Source organism: Saimiri boliviensis, chromosome 6 (assembly GCF_048565385.1).
Source record: "Saimiri boliviensis isolate mSaiBol1 chromosome 6, mSaiBol1.pri, whole genome shotgun sequence".
NCBI lineage: Eukaryota > Metazoa > Chordata > Mammalia > Primates > Cebidae > Saimiri > Saimiri boliviensis.
In genome coordinates, this window is record NC_133454.1 from 124,611,844 (window position 1) to 124,624,990 (window position 13,147).

Sequence of the window (13,147 nt, forward strand, 5' to 3'; positions counted from 1 at the left end):
CAAATTGGCCCTGGGGTGGTCGACGGCACTTTCTCCTCAGCCCCGTGGTTGGCGTCTCTTTTCTCGGGGATGAGGGTGGGTTTAGGACAGGAGCATGAAATGTTTGGAGTGGCCCCATCTCAACTTGCTCTAAATCCAGGTATTTCTCTAATTTCGTTCCTCCCTGTGGACCTCAGTTTCCCCTCGGTGTAAGGGATCAGTGGCCCTTTCAGTTCTGCTCTGGTGAGGGGTCGGGGTTGGTTGTGAGTTGGGGCCTGAAGAAGCAGTTAAACTTCTTTTGCCAGGTGCAGTGGCTCATGCCTGTAATCCCAGCACTTTGGGAGGTCGAGGTGCGCGGATCACCTGAGGTCAGGAGTGCGAGACCAGCCTGGCCAACACGGTGAAACCCTGTCTCTACCAAAAATAAAAAAAATTAGCCGGGCACGGTGGCAAGGCTGTAGTCTCAGCTACTCTGGAGGCTGAGGGTGGAGAATGGCTTGAACTGGGGAGGAGGAGGTTGGAGTGAGCCAAGATTGTGCCACTGCACTTCAGCCTGGGCGACAGAGAGACTGTCTCAATAAACAAACAAACAAAACCTCTTTGGGTTTTGGAGGCCAAGGGCTTCACTTTTAACTGGCTGTGAGACCTCAGCCTTCAGTTTCCTCGTTTGAAAATGGGTCTGGGGCCGGGCGCGGTGGCTCAAGCCTGTAATCCCAGCGCTTTGGGAGGCCGAGGTCGGTGGATCACGAGGTCAAGAGATCGAGACCATCCTGGTCAACATGGAGAAACCCCGTCTCTACTAAAAATACAAAAAATTAGCTGGGCATGGTGGCTGTAATCCCAGCTACTCAGGAGGCTGAGGCAGGAGAATTGCCTGAACCCAGGAGGCGGAGGTTGTGGTGAGCCGAGATCGCGCCATTGCACTCCAGCCTGGGTAACAAGAGCGAAACTCCATCTAAAAAAAAAAAGAAAAAGAAAAAAGAAAAAAAAAAAGAAAATTGGTCTGTGTTGAACGTACCTCCTTACCAGGATGAAATAAGATAAGGCCCTTAAGCACAGCTCCAGGCACTTAGGAAGCCCTCAGCTCTGCTTGTTGCTGCTGTTACGCTGCCTGTCCTGGGGTGCCAGGAGGAGGGCGGGAGTGACGCAGCCTACAACTCTTTGCTGCTTTTCTGGCCTCCCCACTCCTGTTGCAACCTGGCTGCCTTATGTTCTGAGCCCCCAAGTCTCCGCCTGGCCCTTGTCACCACCCTTTTGATTTGTGGGAGTCACGGGGGTACATGGTAAACCCTGAGCCTTCTTTCTCTACAGGTCACCCTGCCTCACCTCCATCTCCTATGAGATGAATGACTCCCAAGACCCCACCACTCCCCCTGTAGTCACCACCCAGGTAGAGCTGGGGGGCTGCAGCTGGCAAGGTGGGGGCAATGGGTTCCTCCGTTTTCGCCAGCACGAAGAGCTCCAGGCCTTCCTCAACCTTCTGGGTGAGTTTGTGGGGCCAGCATGGGAGGGTTGTGAGGCCAAGTGTGAAAGCAGACGTGAAGTATGGAGTCTCATCTGCCTGTACAGCCATCTGAGGCCTCTGCCCTCTCCCTCTCAGGTGACCCAGCTTAGGCAGGTGGAGGGGGGTGTCCTCTCAGAAACTGGGTTCAGTGCCAGGTGCCATGACTCACACCTGTAATCCCAACACTTTGAGAGGCTGAGATGGGAGGATCAGTTGAGGCCAGGAGATAAAGACCAGCCTGATCAACATAGTGAGACCCCATTTCTATTTATATTAAGAAAGAAAGAAAGAGAGAAAGAGAGACAGAGGAAAAAAAAAGAGAGAGAGAAAAGAAAGAAGGCAGGCGCAGTGGCTCACACCTGTAATCCCAACACTCTGGGAGGCTGAGGTGAGTGGATCACCTGAGGTTGGAAGTTCAAGACCAGCCTGACCAACATGGAGAGACCCTCTCTCTACTAAAACTATAAAATTAGCCGGACATGGTGGTACATGCCTGTAATCCCAGCTACTTGGGAGGCTAAGGCAGGAGAATTGCTTGAACCAGGGAGGCAGAGGTTGCAATGAGCCAAGATCGTGCCATTGCACTCCAGCCTGGGCGACAAGAGCAAAACTCCGTCTCAAAAAAAAAAAAAAAAAAAAAAAAGAGGGTTGAGTGGTGGCTTGAGCTTTGCAGCTTCAGAGAGGAAGAGAGGAAGGTGGTAACCTGCGTCCATCTTCTCTTCTCTGCCTTCAGAGGACAGTTTTGTCCAGGAATTTCTCTCCAAAGACCCCTGCTTCCAGATTTCAGATAAGGTGAGGGAGCCCAGTGGGGCTGGAGGCTGGGGGTCTCTGGAGGGTCAGGTTGAGTTGGTGAGAATTGAATGCTGCTACTTTATTGAGTGCCCTGGGCAGGTAGGGAGAGCTCCTCACCTTTCACCCTTACCCCCTCATCTTTGCACACCCCTCCCCACTATTTTCCTGACTTTCTTTCCCTGCAGGAAAACCTCCTTGGATACAAATGAACCTGGGTGCAAGCCCCTCCTCCTCAGAGGATAACTAATGCCCCACCCCACCCCCCATCTGTCTCTGCAGTATCTCCTGGCCATGGTGCTGGTCTACTTCCAGCGTGCCCACCTGAAGCTCAGCGAGTACACCCACAGCAGCCTGTTCTTGGCCCTGTAAGTGGCGGGGACAGGGAGTGGAGGCATTTGCTGGAGGTGTCTGATGGGGCGGGGTGATGCTGTGGCCTCCGCTCCTTGACCTCGTGCTTCTGTGGCTAGGTACCTTGCAAATGACATGGAGGAGGACCTGGAGGGGCCCAAATGTGAGATTTTTCCTTGGGCCCTGGGAAGAGATTGGTGTTTACAAGTGGGGAAGTTCCTGCAGCAGAGGGATAAGCTGTGGGCACGGATGGGTTTCCGGGCTGTCGTGAGCCGCCAGTGCTGTGAGGAGGTGAGGCTGGGGGGCAGCCTGGGGTGTGGGAAAGGCTGGGGTTCCCACCTCACTTACTGTCCACTCTGCTCCTCCCAGGTCATGGCAAAGGAGCCATTCCACTGGGCTTGGACTCGGGACCGGCGCCCCCACCATGGCGGGGTTCAGAGGGTCTGTCCACAGGTCCCTTTCCGCCTTCCCCGGGGCCCTGGCCTCTCGCCACCCCACTGTTCCCCCTGTGGCTTGCCCCAGCACCGCAGCTGCCACCCACTTACGCCTGTGTCATTCAAGTGTTCTTCTCTGACCTCGGAGTGTCATCGCCTTCCCTCCCAAAATTCTCTCTCAGCGTTCAAAAACGCCTGGGGCGGGGACTTTCTCCTTGTCTTACCCGCCCAGATGCAACTGGAACCTGACACCTATTGCCTTCGCAGTGAGTACAGGATGGGGCAGGACAGGAGCTTCAATCTGGGGTGGGAGCTTGGGAGGCAGGAGGGAGGACCAACAGGATGAGAAGGAGGGCTGTGGGCCTGGGATCGCAGTGCTGCTGCCCCTCCTGTGTGAGCTTGACAGCTTTCCTCCCTGAGCCTCACTCTCTCCTCTCCCCAGTTTTCCCAAAGCTTCTGCCACGCCCTGGGCACTGAAGCCCTGTAGGGTGAAGAATGGCACGCCTGCTGGCCCACTGACCCACACACCGTCAGCCGTGCTCCCACCACTGCCCCTTCCTCCCAGCCTGCAGCTTTACCCACGCTGGTCCTGGTCCCCTCTAATAAATTCATGTCCACAAGACTCCAACTGTGCTTAGGTCCTGGCCTGGTTCCTTGACCTACCATCGGGGTGGGGAGGGGGAGTCTACCAGGGTTACAACATGTGAGCACAGGCTGTGTCACAGCTTGGCCCCTTCCTTCTTTCTTTTTTTAGAAGTGTGTAGTGACACAGCTTGGCCCCTTCCTATTGGTGGCCAGTTATCCTGAGCCTCAGTTTTTCCTCTCTGTAATATCCATGCCTATGGATAATGAGATCTACACAGTGTTGATGGGATTAAATGATATGAGGTATCCGCAGCCCTTAGAAGAGGACCAGGGAGCTGGGTGTGGTGGCTCACGCCTGTAATCCTAGCACTTTGGGAGGCTGAGGCAGGTGGATCATTTGAGGCCAGAAGTTCAAAACTAGCCTGGCCAACATGGTGAAACCCTCTCTCTATTAAATATACCAAAATTAGCCAGGCACGGTGGCGCACGCCTGTAATCCCAGCTACTTGGAGGCCGACATGGGAGAATGGTTTGAACCAGGGAGGCAGAGGTTGCAATGAGTCAAGACTGTGCCACTGCACTCCAGCCTGGATGACAGGGTGAGACTCTGTCTCAAAAAAGAGTAAAAAAAAGAGAGGGCCAGGAACCTACTGGGAAATAAAAGTTGAATGGAAAACAGCTCTTTATTCAGTCTAGAAATGCCTTCAGGGCCAGGTTTACTTAGGAATCAGACTTGATCCCTTCCCTGAGCTTCGATCAAATATAATATTGTAATTATAATACAACCCCCTCCCCCCAAGAGACACGATAACTCAAGGGTTAATTTCTTTTTTTTTGGAGACAGAGTCTCACTCTGTCGCCAGGCGCCAGGCTGGAGTGCAGTGGTGCAATCTCGGCTCACCGCAACCTCCGCCTCCCTCGTTCAAGCAATTCTCCTGCTTCAGCCTCCTGAGTAGCTGGGACTACAGGTGTGCGCCACTATGCCCAGCTAATTTTTTTGTATTTTTAGTAGAGACAGGGTTTCACCATGTTGGCCAGCATGGTCTCGATCTTTTGACCTGGGATCTGCCCGCCTCGTCTTCCCAAAGTGCTGGGATTACAGGCTTGAGCCAAGGGGTTAATTTCTTTTCTTTTTTTTTTTTTTTTGAGACGGAGTTTCACTCTTGTTACCCAGGCTGGAGTACAATGGCAGGATCTCGGCTCACCGCAACCTCCGCCTCCTGGGTTCCAGCAATTCTGCCTCAACCTCCTGAGTAGCTGGGATTACAGGCACGCGCCACCATGCCCAGCTAATTTTTTGTATTTTTAGTAGAGACGGGGTTTCACCATGTTGACCAGGATGGTCTCGATCTCTTGACCTTGTGATCCGCCCGCCTCGGCCTCCCAAAGTGCTGGGATTACAGGCTTGAGCCACCGCGCCTGGCCTGGGTTAATTTCTTATTATTATTTTTTTTTTTTTGAGACGGAGTTTCGCTCTTGTTACCCAGGCTGGAGTGCAATGGCGCGATCTCGGCTCACTGCAACCTCCGCCTCCTGGGTTCAGGCAATTCTCCTGCCTCAGCCTCCTGAGTAGCTGGGATTACAGGCACGTGCCACCATGCCCAGCTCATTTTTTGTATTTTTAGTAGAGACGGGGTTTCACCATGTTGACCAGGATGGTCTCGATCTCTTGACCTTGTGATCCGCCCGCCTCGGCCTCCCAAAGTGCTGGGATTACAGGCTTGAGCCACCGTGCCTGGCTGGGGCTAATTTCTTAATGGAGGAGGCAGGAAGGCTTCCCAGAGGAGGCTGCAATTGGACTGGACCTGGAAATTCATGGAAAGACCATCTAGAGCAGTGATTAAGGCTTGGTCTTTGGAACCAGATTTTTAAAGTTCAAATTCCGGGTCCCTCTGTGACTTTGGCATGTTATTTAATCTCCCTGTGCCTTTATTGACTCATCTGTAAAATGCATGATGATGAGATTTGAATGGGTTGATCCCACAGAAGGGTTTGGAACAACGTCTGGCATGAACAAGTGTGAACCCTTGGTGTTCCGGTGGAGGAACTGCGTAGAGAAAGGCTGGTGAGTAGGGTGTTCAGTGGGTGAAGATGGAGAGGGCTGGCAGAGTATGGATGGAGTTAAGAAAGCCTGGAGACTGACGACATTAGCCAAGACAGGGACTAAAAAGTGTTTTGAATTTGTTTTTCCAATAGATAATATGTTCACATATTCATTTTAAACCAGGAGCCACCCTCCTACCCCTGACTTCAGCTGCCTGATTCTCTGCCCTGGAATCAATGAAAGCAGTAGTTTCTCCTGTCCTTCCAGAGAAAGAATCTAAACTTATAGAACCCCATGTGGTATAATAAAAATTTTTTAAAATATGTAGATGGCTGGTTGCAGTGGCTCACACCTGTAATCCCAGCACTTTGGAAGGCTAGGATGGGAGGATCACTGGAGCCCAGGAGTTCGAGACCAGCCTGGCCAACATAATGAGACCTCATCTCAACAAAAAAGAATTTAAAAATTAGCTGACTGTGTTGGCACATGCCTGTAGTCCTAGCTACTTGGGAGGCTGGGCTGGAAGGATCACTTGAGTCCAGGAGTTGGAGGCTGCAGTGAGCTATGATTACACCTGGGCACTCCAGTATGGGCGACAGAGTGAGAGCCTGTCTCAAGACACACATACATATCTTTGGTTCCTGACAGAGGTCCTGAAACCCTTGTAATTTTCTAAGTGATAGAAGTGTCTTTTCTTGACAGCAACCCCCACACCTCCATTAATCCTAACAAGACCACCTGAGTCCATGCTAATGAGGTGACAAGATGCAGGCTGGGAGACTAAAGATTGGGTTAAAAAAACAGGTGGATGTGCCGGGACGGTGGAGAGGGCAGAGAAGCTCCGTGCACCATGCCCCCGGTGCCTTGCCCTGTGCAACTCTTCCAGCTGGCAGTTTTGGAATTGTTTCCTTTGTATTAAACAGGTAATATCCTAGGAAGTGAGGCACTTTTCTAAATTCTGTAGTCGTCCACTGCATTATCAAACCTAAGGAGGAGTTGGGGGAACCTCTGAATTTGTAGTTTGCCAGAGAAGTGTCAGTTGCCTGGGCACCCCATTTGTGGCTGGTATTTGAAGTGGGGTTAGCCTTGGGGTACTGAAGCCTTAACCTCTGGGGTCTGTGCTAATGCCAGGAGTTAGTGTCAGAATGGAACTGAATTGTTCAACACCCCATTGGTATTGGAAAATTGGTGTGGAAAATGTATTTAGTGAGAAAAAGATAACCACACCAGATATGTATGTATTTCCCATCCTGTTTTTAGTAAATGCCAGAACTCCCTGCATCTTCTTGTGGTGCACTTATGAATGTATTTTGAAGAAGAAGATTTTTTTTTTTTTTTTTTTTTTTTGAGATGGGGTCTTGCTCTATCACCCAGGATGGAACGCAATGGCGAAATCTTAGCTCACTGCAACTTCCACCTCCCTGGCTCAAGCAATTCTCCAGCCTCAGCCTCCCGAGGAGCTTGGATTATGGGCTTTCACCACCATGCCCAGCTCATTTTTGTATTTTTAGTAGAGACAGGGTTTCGCCATGTTGGCCAGGCTGGTCTCAAACTCCTGACCTCAGGTGATCTGCCTGCCTCAGCCTCCCAAAGTGCCGGGATTACAGGTGTGAGCCACCACACTCGGCCATTTTCCCCCCACTTTTTTTTGAGGCAGTCTTGCTTTGTTGCCCAGGCTGGAGTGCAATGGCATGATCTTGGCTCACTGTGTCCTCTACCTTCAGGGTTCAAGCAATTGTCCTGCCTCAGCCTCCTAAGTAGCTGGGATTACAGGCATCTGCCACCATGCTCGGCTAATTTTTGTTTTGTTTTGTTTTGAGACGGAGTTTCACTCTGTTGCCCACGCTGGAATGCAGTGGTGCAATCTCAGCTCACTGCAACCTCCACCTCCTGGGTTCCAGCAATTCTCCTGCCTCAGCCTCCTGAGTAGCTGGGACTACAGGTGTGTGCTGCCATGCCTGGCTATTTTTTGTAGTTTTAGTAGAGAACGGAATTTCACTGTGTTGGCCAGGCTGGTGAAGAGAGTTTTTGTATTCATGCATTTCTTGCTACAGCTGTGTTGTATTCATTGTTTGTTTGTTTGTTTTGAGATGAGTTCTCACTCTGTCACCCCAGGCTGGAGTGCAGTGGCATGATCTCAGCTCACTGCAACCTCCGCCCCCCAAGTTCAACTGATTCTCTTGACTCTGCCTCCTGAGTAGCTGGGATTATAGCCACCTGCCACTGTGCCTGGCTAATTTTTGTATTTTTAGTAGAGACAGGGTTTCAAAATCTTGGCCAGACTGGTGTTGAACTCCTGACCTCATGATCCACCTGCCTCGGCCTCCCAAAGTGTTGGGATTACAGGCGTGAGCCACCGTGCCTAGCCCCTCCCCCGCTTTTTTTGAGACAGATTTTACTTTGTCACCCAGGGTGGAGTGTAGTGGTGCAATCTCGGCTCACTGCAGCCTCAACCTCCTGAGCTTAAGATATTCTCCTGCCTCAGCCCCACAAATAGCTAGGACCACAGGTGTGCACCACCATGCCCTGCTAATTTTTGTAGAGAGAGAGTTTTGCCATGTTGCCCTGGCTGGTCTTGAACTCCTGAGCTCAAGGGATCCCTGCACCTGGGCCTCCCGAAATGCTGGGATTATAGGCATGAGGCACCGCGCCTGACCTTGTGTTGCTGTTTAAGTATGTAAAGTTGTTTCTAGGCTTCTGGTAACCCTGTGATGTGTGACTTTGTAAGGACAGCATTATTCAAATGTAAGATGGTATCTAAAAAATGAATTCCTAGAAGAATTGCTGAGCTGAAGGGCCCCATCAAAGTTGTCATTTTGGCGATTTTGGCCAAATGTCCTTTGGTAGAGGCTATGCCTATTCGCCAGCTTCCCTGCTGACACGGCACAGCAAGGTCTGTGTTCCAGAACACAGGCCCGCCAGTGAGGGGCCAGATTTTTTTTTATCTTCGCCAAACTGATACATGGGAAATGGTCTCTTGGTGAAATTTTAATTCATATTTGCTTTTCGGTGAGCTCAACATCTTGTCATATGATTAAGAGATATTTGTCTTCTTTTGTGAACTTTTTTTTTTTTGAGAGAGAGTCTTGCTCTGTCACTCAGGCTGGAGTACAGTGGCGCGATCACAGCTCACTGCAGCCTTGACCTCTGGTATAGCTGGGACTTCAAGCCACCATGCTCAGCTAATTTTTTGTATTTTTGGTACAGACGGGGTTTCACCATGTTGCCCAGGCTGGTCTCCAACTCCTGGGCTTAAGTGATCTACCCATTTCAGCTGCCCAAAGTGCTGGGATTTACTTTTATTCTTAGAGACAGAGGGAATTAGCACAATCATAGCTGACTGCAGCCTCCAGCTCCTGGGCTCGAGCCATCCTCCCACCTCAGCTTCCAGGGTAGCTGGGACGACAGGCTTACACCACCACACCCAGCTAATTTTCATTATGTTGCCCAGGCTAGTCTCAAACTCCTAGCCTCAAGCAATCCTCCTACCTAGGCCTCCCAAAGTGCTAGGATTATAGGCCTGAGCTGCCATGCCCAGACCAGGACTTTTTTTCTATATATGGAGAAAAATACTCCTTTAAGCTGTTAATTGTAAATATTTTCTTCAGTCCATCATTTTGAAACAGTATGGATTTTTAATGTAGTTTTTGGGTTTTGTGTCATAGTTAAAAAGACTGTTTCCACACTGAGGTGATACAAAAAGTTCCTCCTTTAGCTCCCGGCTGTATTTTTTTTTTTTTTTTTTGAGACAGTTTCGTTCTTGTTACCTAGGCTGGAGTGCAATGGCTCCATCTTGACTCACCACAACCTCCGCCTCCTGAGTTCAAGCAATTCTCCTGCCTCAGCCTCCTGAGTAGCTGGGATTACAGGCGCACACCACCACACTTGGCTAATTTTTTGTATTTTTATTAGAGACGAGGTTTCACTATATTGGTCAGACTGGTCTCAAACTTGTGAGCCACTGTGCCCGGCCTGTAATGTGGCTTTTTAATACTGGCTTCTTTAACTTAGCAATATGCATTTTTAATACTGGCTTCTTTAACTTCGCAATATGCATTTAAGGTTATGTCTTTTCGTAACTTGATGGCTGATTTTGTATCACTAAATTTTAAAGAAATTGCCAAACTGTCTTCCAAGGTGGTGGTGATCATTTTACCCTCTCAGTGTATGAGAGCTATGGTTCTTCCATATCCCTGACAACATGACAACACTTAGTACGGTCCATCTTTTAAATTTTAGCCATTCTGGTAGGTATTCTTCTAAAAGCAGTCCTTCCAGTGGCTTTAATTCCATTTCCCTAACAGTAATGTGCTTAGTGTTTTTTTATGTACTTCTTTGCTATCCAGAGATCTTTTTGGATAAAGCATCTGTTCAAATTTTTTTTTTTTTTTTTGAAATAGAGTTTCACTTTTGTTGCCCAGGCTGGAGTGCAGTGGTGCAATCTCGGCTCACTGAAACTTGCACCTCCTGAGTTCAAGTGATTCTCCTTCCTCAGCCTTGTAAATAGCTAGGATTACAGCCATGTGGGACTACACCTGTATATTTTTTTGTATTTTTAGTAGGGATTGGGGGGTGGGGGGGGTCTCACCATGTTGGCCAGGCTGGTATCGAACTCCTGACCTCAAGTGATCCACCTGCCTCGGCCTCCCAAAGTACTGGGATTATAGGCATAAGCCACTGTGCCCAGCCTTGTCCATTTTTTGACAGGCATGGGGGCTCACGCCCGTAATTCCAGCTACTTTGGGAGGCTGAGGCAGGTGGATCACCTGAGGTCGGGAGTTTGAGACCAGCCTGGTCAGCATGGTGAGACCCATTCCCCATTGCTACTAAAAATACAAAAAAATAGCCAGGCTGGTTGCACATGCCTGTAATCCCAGCCACTTCAGAGGCTGAGGCAGGAGAATCGCTTGAACCCGGAAGACAAAAGTCGCGGTGAGCCAAGATCACGCCACTACACTCCAGCCTGGGTGACTAGAGCAAGATTCCATCTCAAAAACAAAAACGAAAGTTTTGTCCATTTTTATTAAATTTTTATTCACTTGTAAAAGTTCTTTTTTTTTGAGACAGAGTTTCGCTCTTGTTACCCAGGCTGGAGTGCAATGGCGCGATCTCGGCTCACCGCAACCTCCGCCTCCTGGGTTCAAGCAATTCTCCTGCCTCAGCCTCCTGAGTAGCTGGGATTACAGGCACGCACCACCACGCCCAGCTAATGTTTTGTATTTTTAGTAGAGGCGGGGTTTCACCATGTTGACCAGGATGGTCTCGATCTCTTGACCTCGTGATCCACCCGCCTCAGCCTCCCAAAGTGCTGGGATTACAGGCTTGAGCCACCGCGCCTGGCTACTTGTAAAAGTTCTTTATGCAAGTCCTACATCAGACAGAATTTTTACCATTATTTGTCCTAGTCAATGGCTTATCTCTTTTTGTTTTTAATAGTTCTTTTTTTTTTTTTAATGAATGAGAGAGGTTCTTATTTTGCCCAGGTTGGCCTTGAATGCATAGCCTCACCTCCTCAAGCACCAGGACAACTGGCCCAAGCCACCGCGGCTCCCTGTTTTTAATAGTTCTAGTGCATTTTGAAGAACAAAAGTGTTTTATTTTGAAAATTCAATTTATTGATTTCCTCTATCATTTATACTTTTTGTGTCATGTTTAAGAAATCTGGCCAGGTGCCATGGCTCACACCTGTAATCCCAGTGCTTTTGGAGGCTCAAGCAAGAGGATTGCTTGAGCCCAGGAGTTCATGACCAGCCTGAGTAACACAGCAGGACTCCATTTCTACAAAAAATTTAAAAATTGGCTGGGTGTCCTGGAGCGTGCCTGTAGTCTCAGCTACTCAGGAGGCTGAGGTGAAAGGATCTCTTGAACCCACGAGTTTAAGGTTACAGTGAGCTGTGATCAGGCCACTGCACTCCTGCCTGGTAAATGAAGCAAGACCCTGCCTTTAGAAAATAAAGAAAAAAGGGCCGGGCGCGGTGGCTCACGCCTGTAATCCCAGCACTTTGGGAGGCCAAGACGGGTGGATCATGAGGTCAACAGATCGAGACCATCCTGGTCAACGTGGTGAAACCCCGTCTCTACTAAAAATACAAAAAAACTAGCTGGGCATGGTGGCGTGTGCCTGTAATCCCAGCTACTCAGGAGGCTGAGGCAGGAGAATTGCCTGAACCCAGGAGGCGGAGGTTGCGGTGAGCCGAGATCGCGCCATTGCACTCCAGCCTGGGTAACAAGAGTGAAACTCCGTCTAAAAAAAAAAAAAAAAAAAAAAAAACAAGAAGAAAAAGAAAAAAGAAATCTTTTCTAAACCCAATATTGTTAAGATTGTCTTCATTTTTTTTTTTTTTTTTTTTGAAACACAGTTTCGCTGTTGTTACCCAGACTGGAGTGCAATGGCACGATCTCAGCTCACTGCAACCTCCGCCTCCTGGGTTCAAGCAATTCTCCTGCCTCAGCCTCCTGAGTAGCTGGGACTACAGGCACGCACCACCATGCCCAGCTAATTTTTGTATTTTTAGTAGAGACGGGGTTTCACCTTGTTGACCAGGATGGTCTCGATCTCTTGACCTCGTGATCCACTGGCCTCGGCCTCCCAAAGTGCTGGGATTATAGGCATGAGCCACCGCGCCCAGCCTATTGTCTCCATTTAAAAAAAAAAATGTTTTATGGCTTGGTCATTTATATTTAGGTGTGTAATCCAGTATGAGTTACATTTTGATGGTGCATCCTAAATAGTTATCAAATCCATCTACTTCTGCCTGCCACCTCCCTAGTTTGAGCCACCGTCTCTGTCCCTGGACACCTGCACAGAAAGCCTAGGAGCTGGTTCCACCCCTCACTCACCAGGTTAGGAAGTTCAGGCAAGTCACACCCTCTCAGGCCTCAGTTTTCCTCTTTTGTTAACTAGGGGTGAAAATGAGGTTAGATGAGATCAGTGGCTCTTAACCTTTGAGGGGTCATGAGCCCTAGAATCCTGGGAACACTATGCAGTTTCCTCAGCAAAAGGCTTGTGTCCACAACTCGCAAGCCTGCAGCAGCTGCTGGGCTGGGGCTCTGGTGATCTGAGGGTTCTCTGCAGTTTCCCCACCCTCACCCCCGGCCCCCGCGCAGAACTCTAGCCCCCCAAGTTCTTGCAGCCAGTGAAGCAGGATCTTTGGGAACTGGGGTTGGATGGGGACGGGGGCTGCCGTCCTGCTCACAGCCTCTGCTGCGCTCTCCTGGGTAAGGTGACACATGGGCGCTTGCAGGTGGGTGGGCTGAGAGCTTGGGGGAGAGGGCAGGGACGTCCACCTCTCGAAGTTCCCAGGTTCAAGAAACCCCCGAACGCTGGGGAAAGATGAGCTTCCACAATTGGTCATCCGCATCCCATAGGCTGTACGTATGCGGACAACTGGGCGGTGCGGGGCAGGGACTTACCCAAGGTCACGCAGCGAGCCCGGTCCCCTCGCGTTTTCCCCGGGAGCG

The 13,147-nt window shown here is 49.8% G+C and overlaps 1 protein-coding gene across 1 annotated transcript; it reads left to right on the top strand.

Moving 5' to 3' along the window:
• The first annotated feature begins 1,291 nt into the window (after positions 1–1,291).
• On the top strand, positions 1,292–3,404 carry SPDYC (speedy/RINGO cell cycle regulator family member C). Its single transcript, XM_003937694.4, has 5 exons — positions 1,292–1,463; positions 2,217–2,275; positions 2,555–2,640; positions 2,743–2,914; positions 2,993–3,404. Exons 1-5 carry the CDS (start codon positions 1,322–1,324, stop codon positions 3,401–3,403), a joined length of 870 nt encoding a protein of 289 aa, XP_003937743.3. The 5' UTR covers positions 1,292–1,321; the 3' UTR covers position 3,404.
• Positions 3,405–13,147: the final 9,743 nt, after the last annotated feature.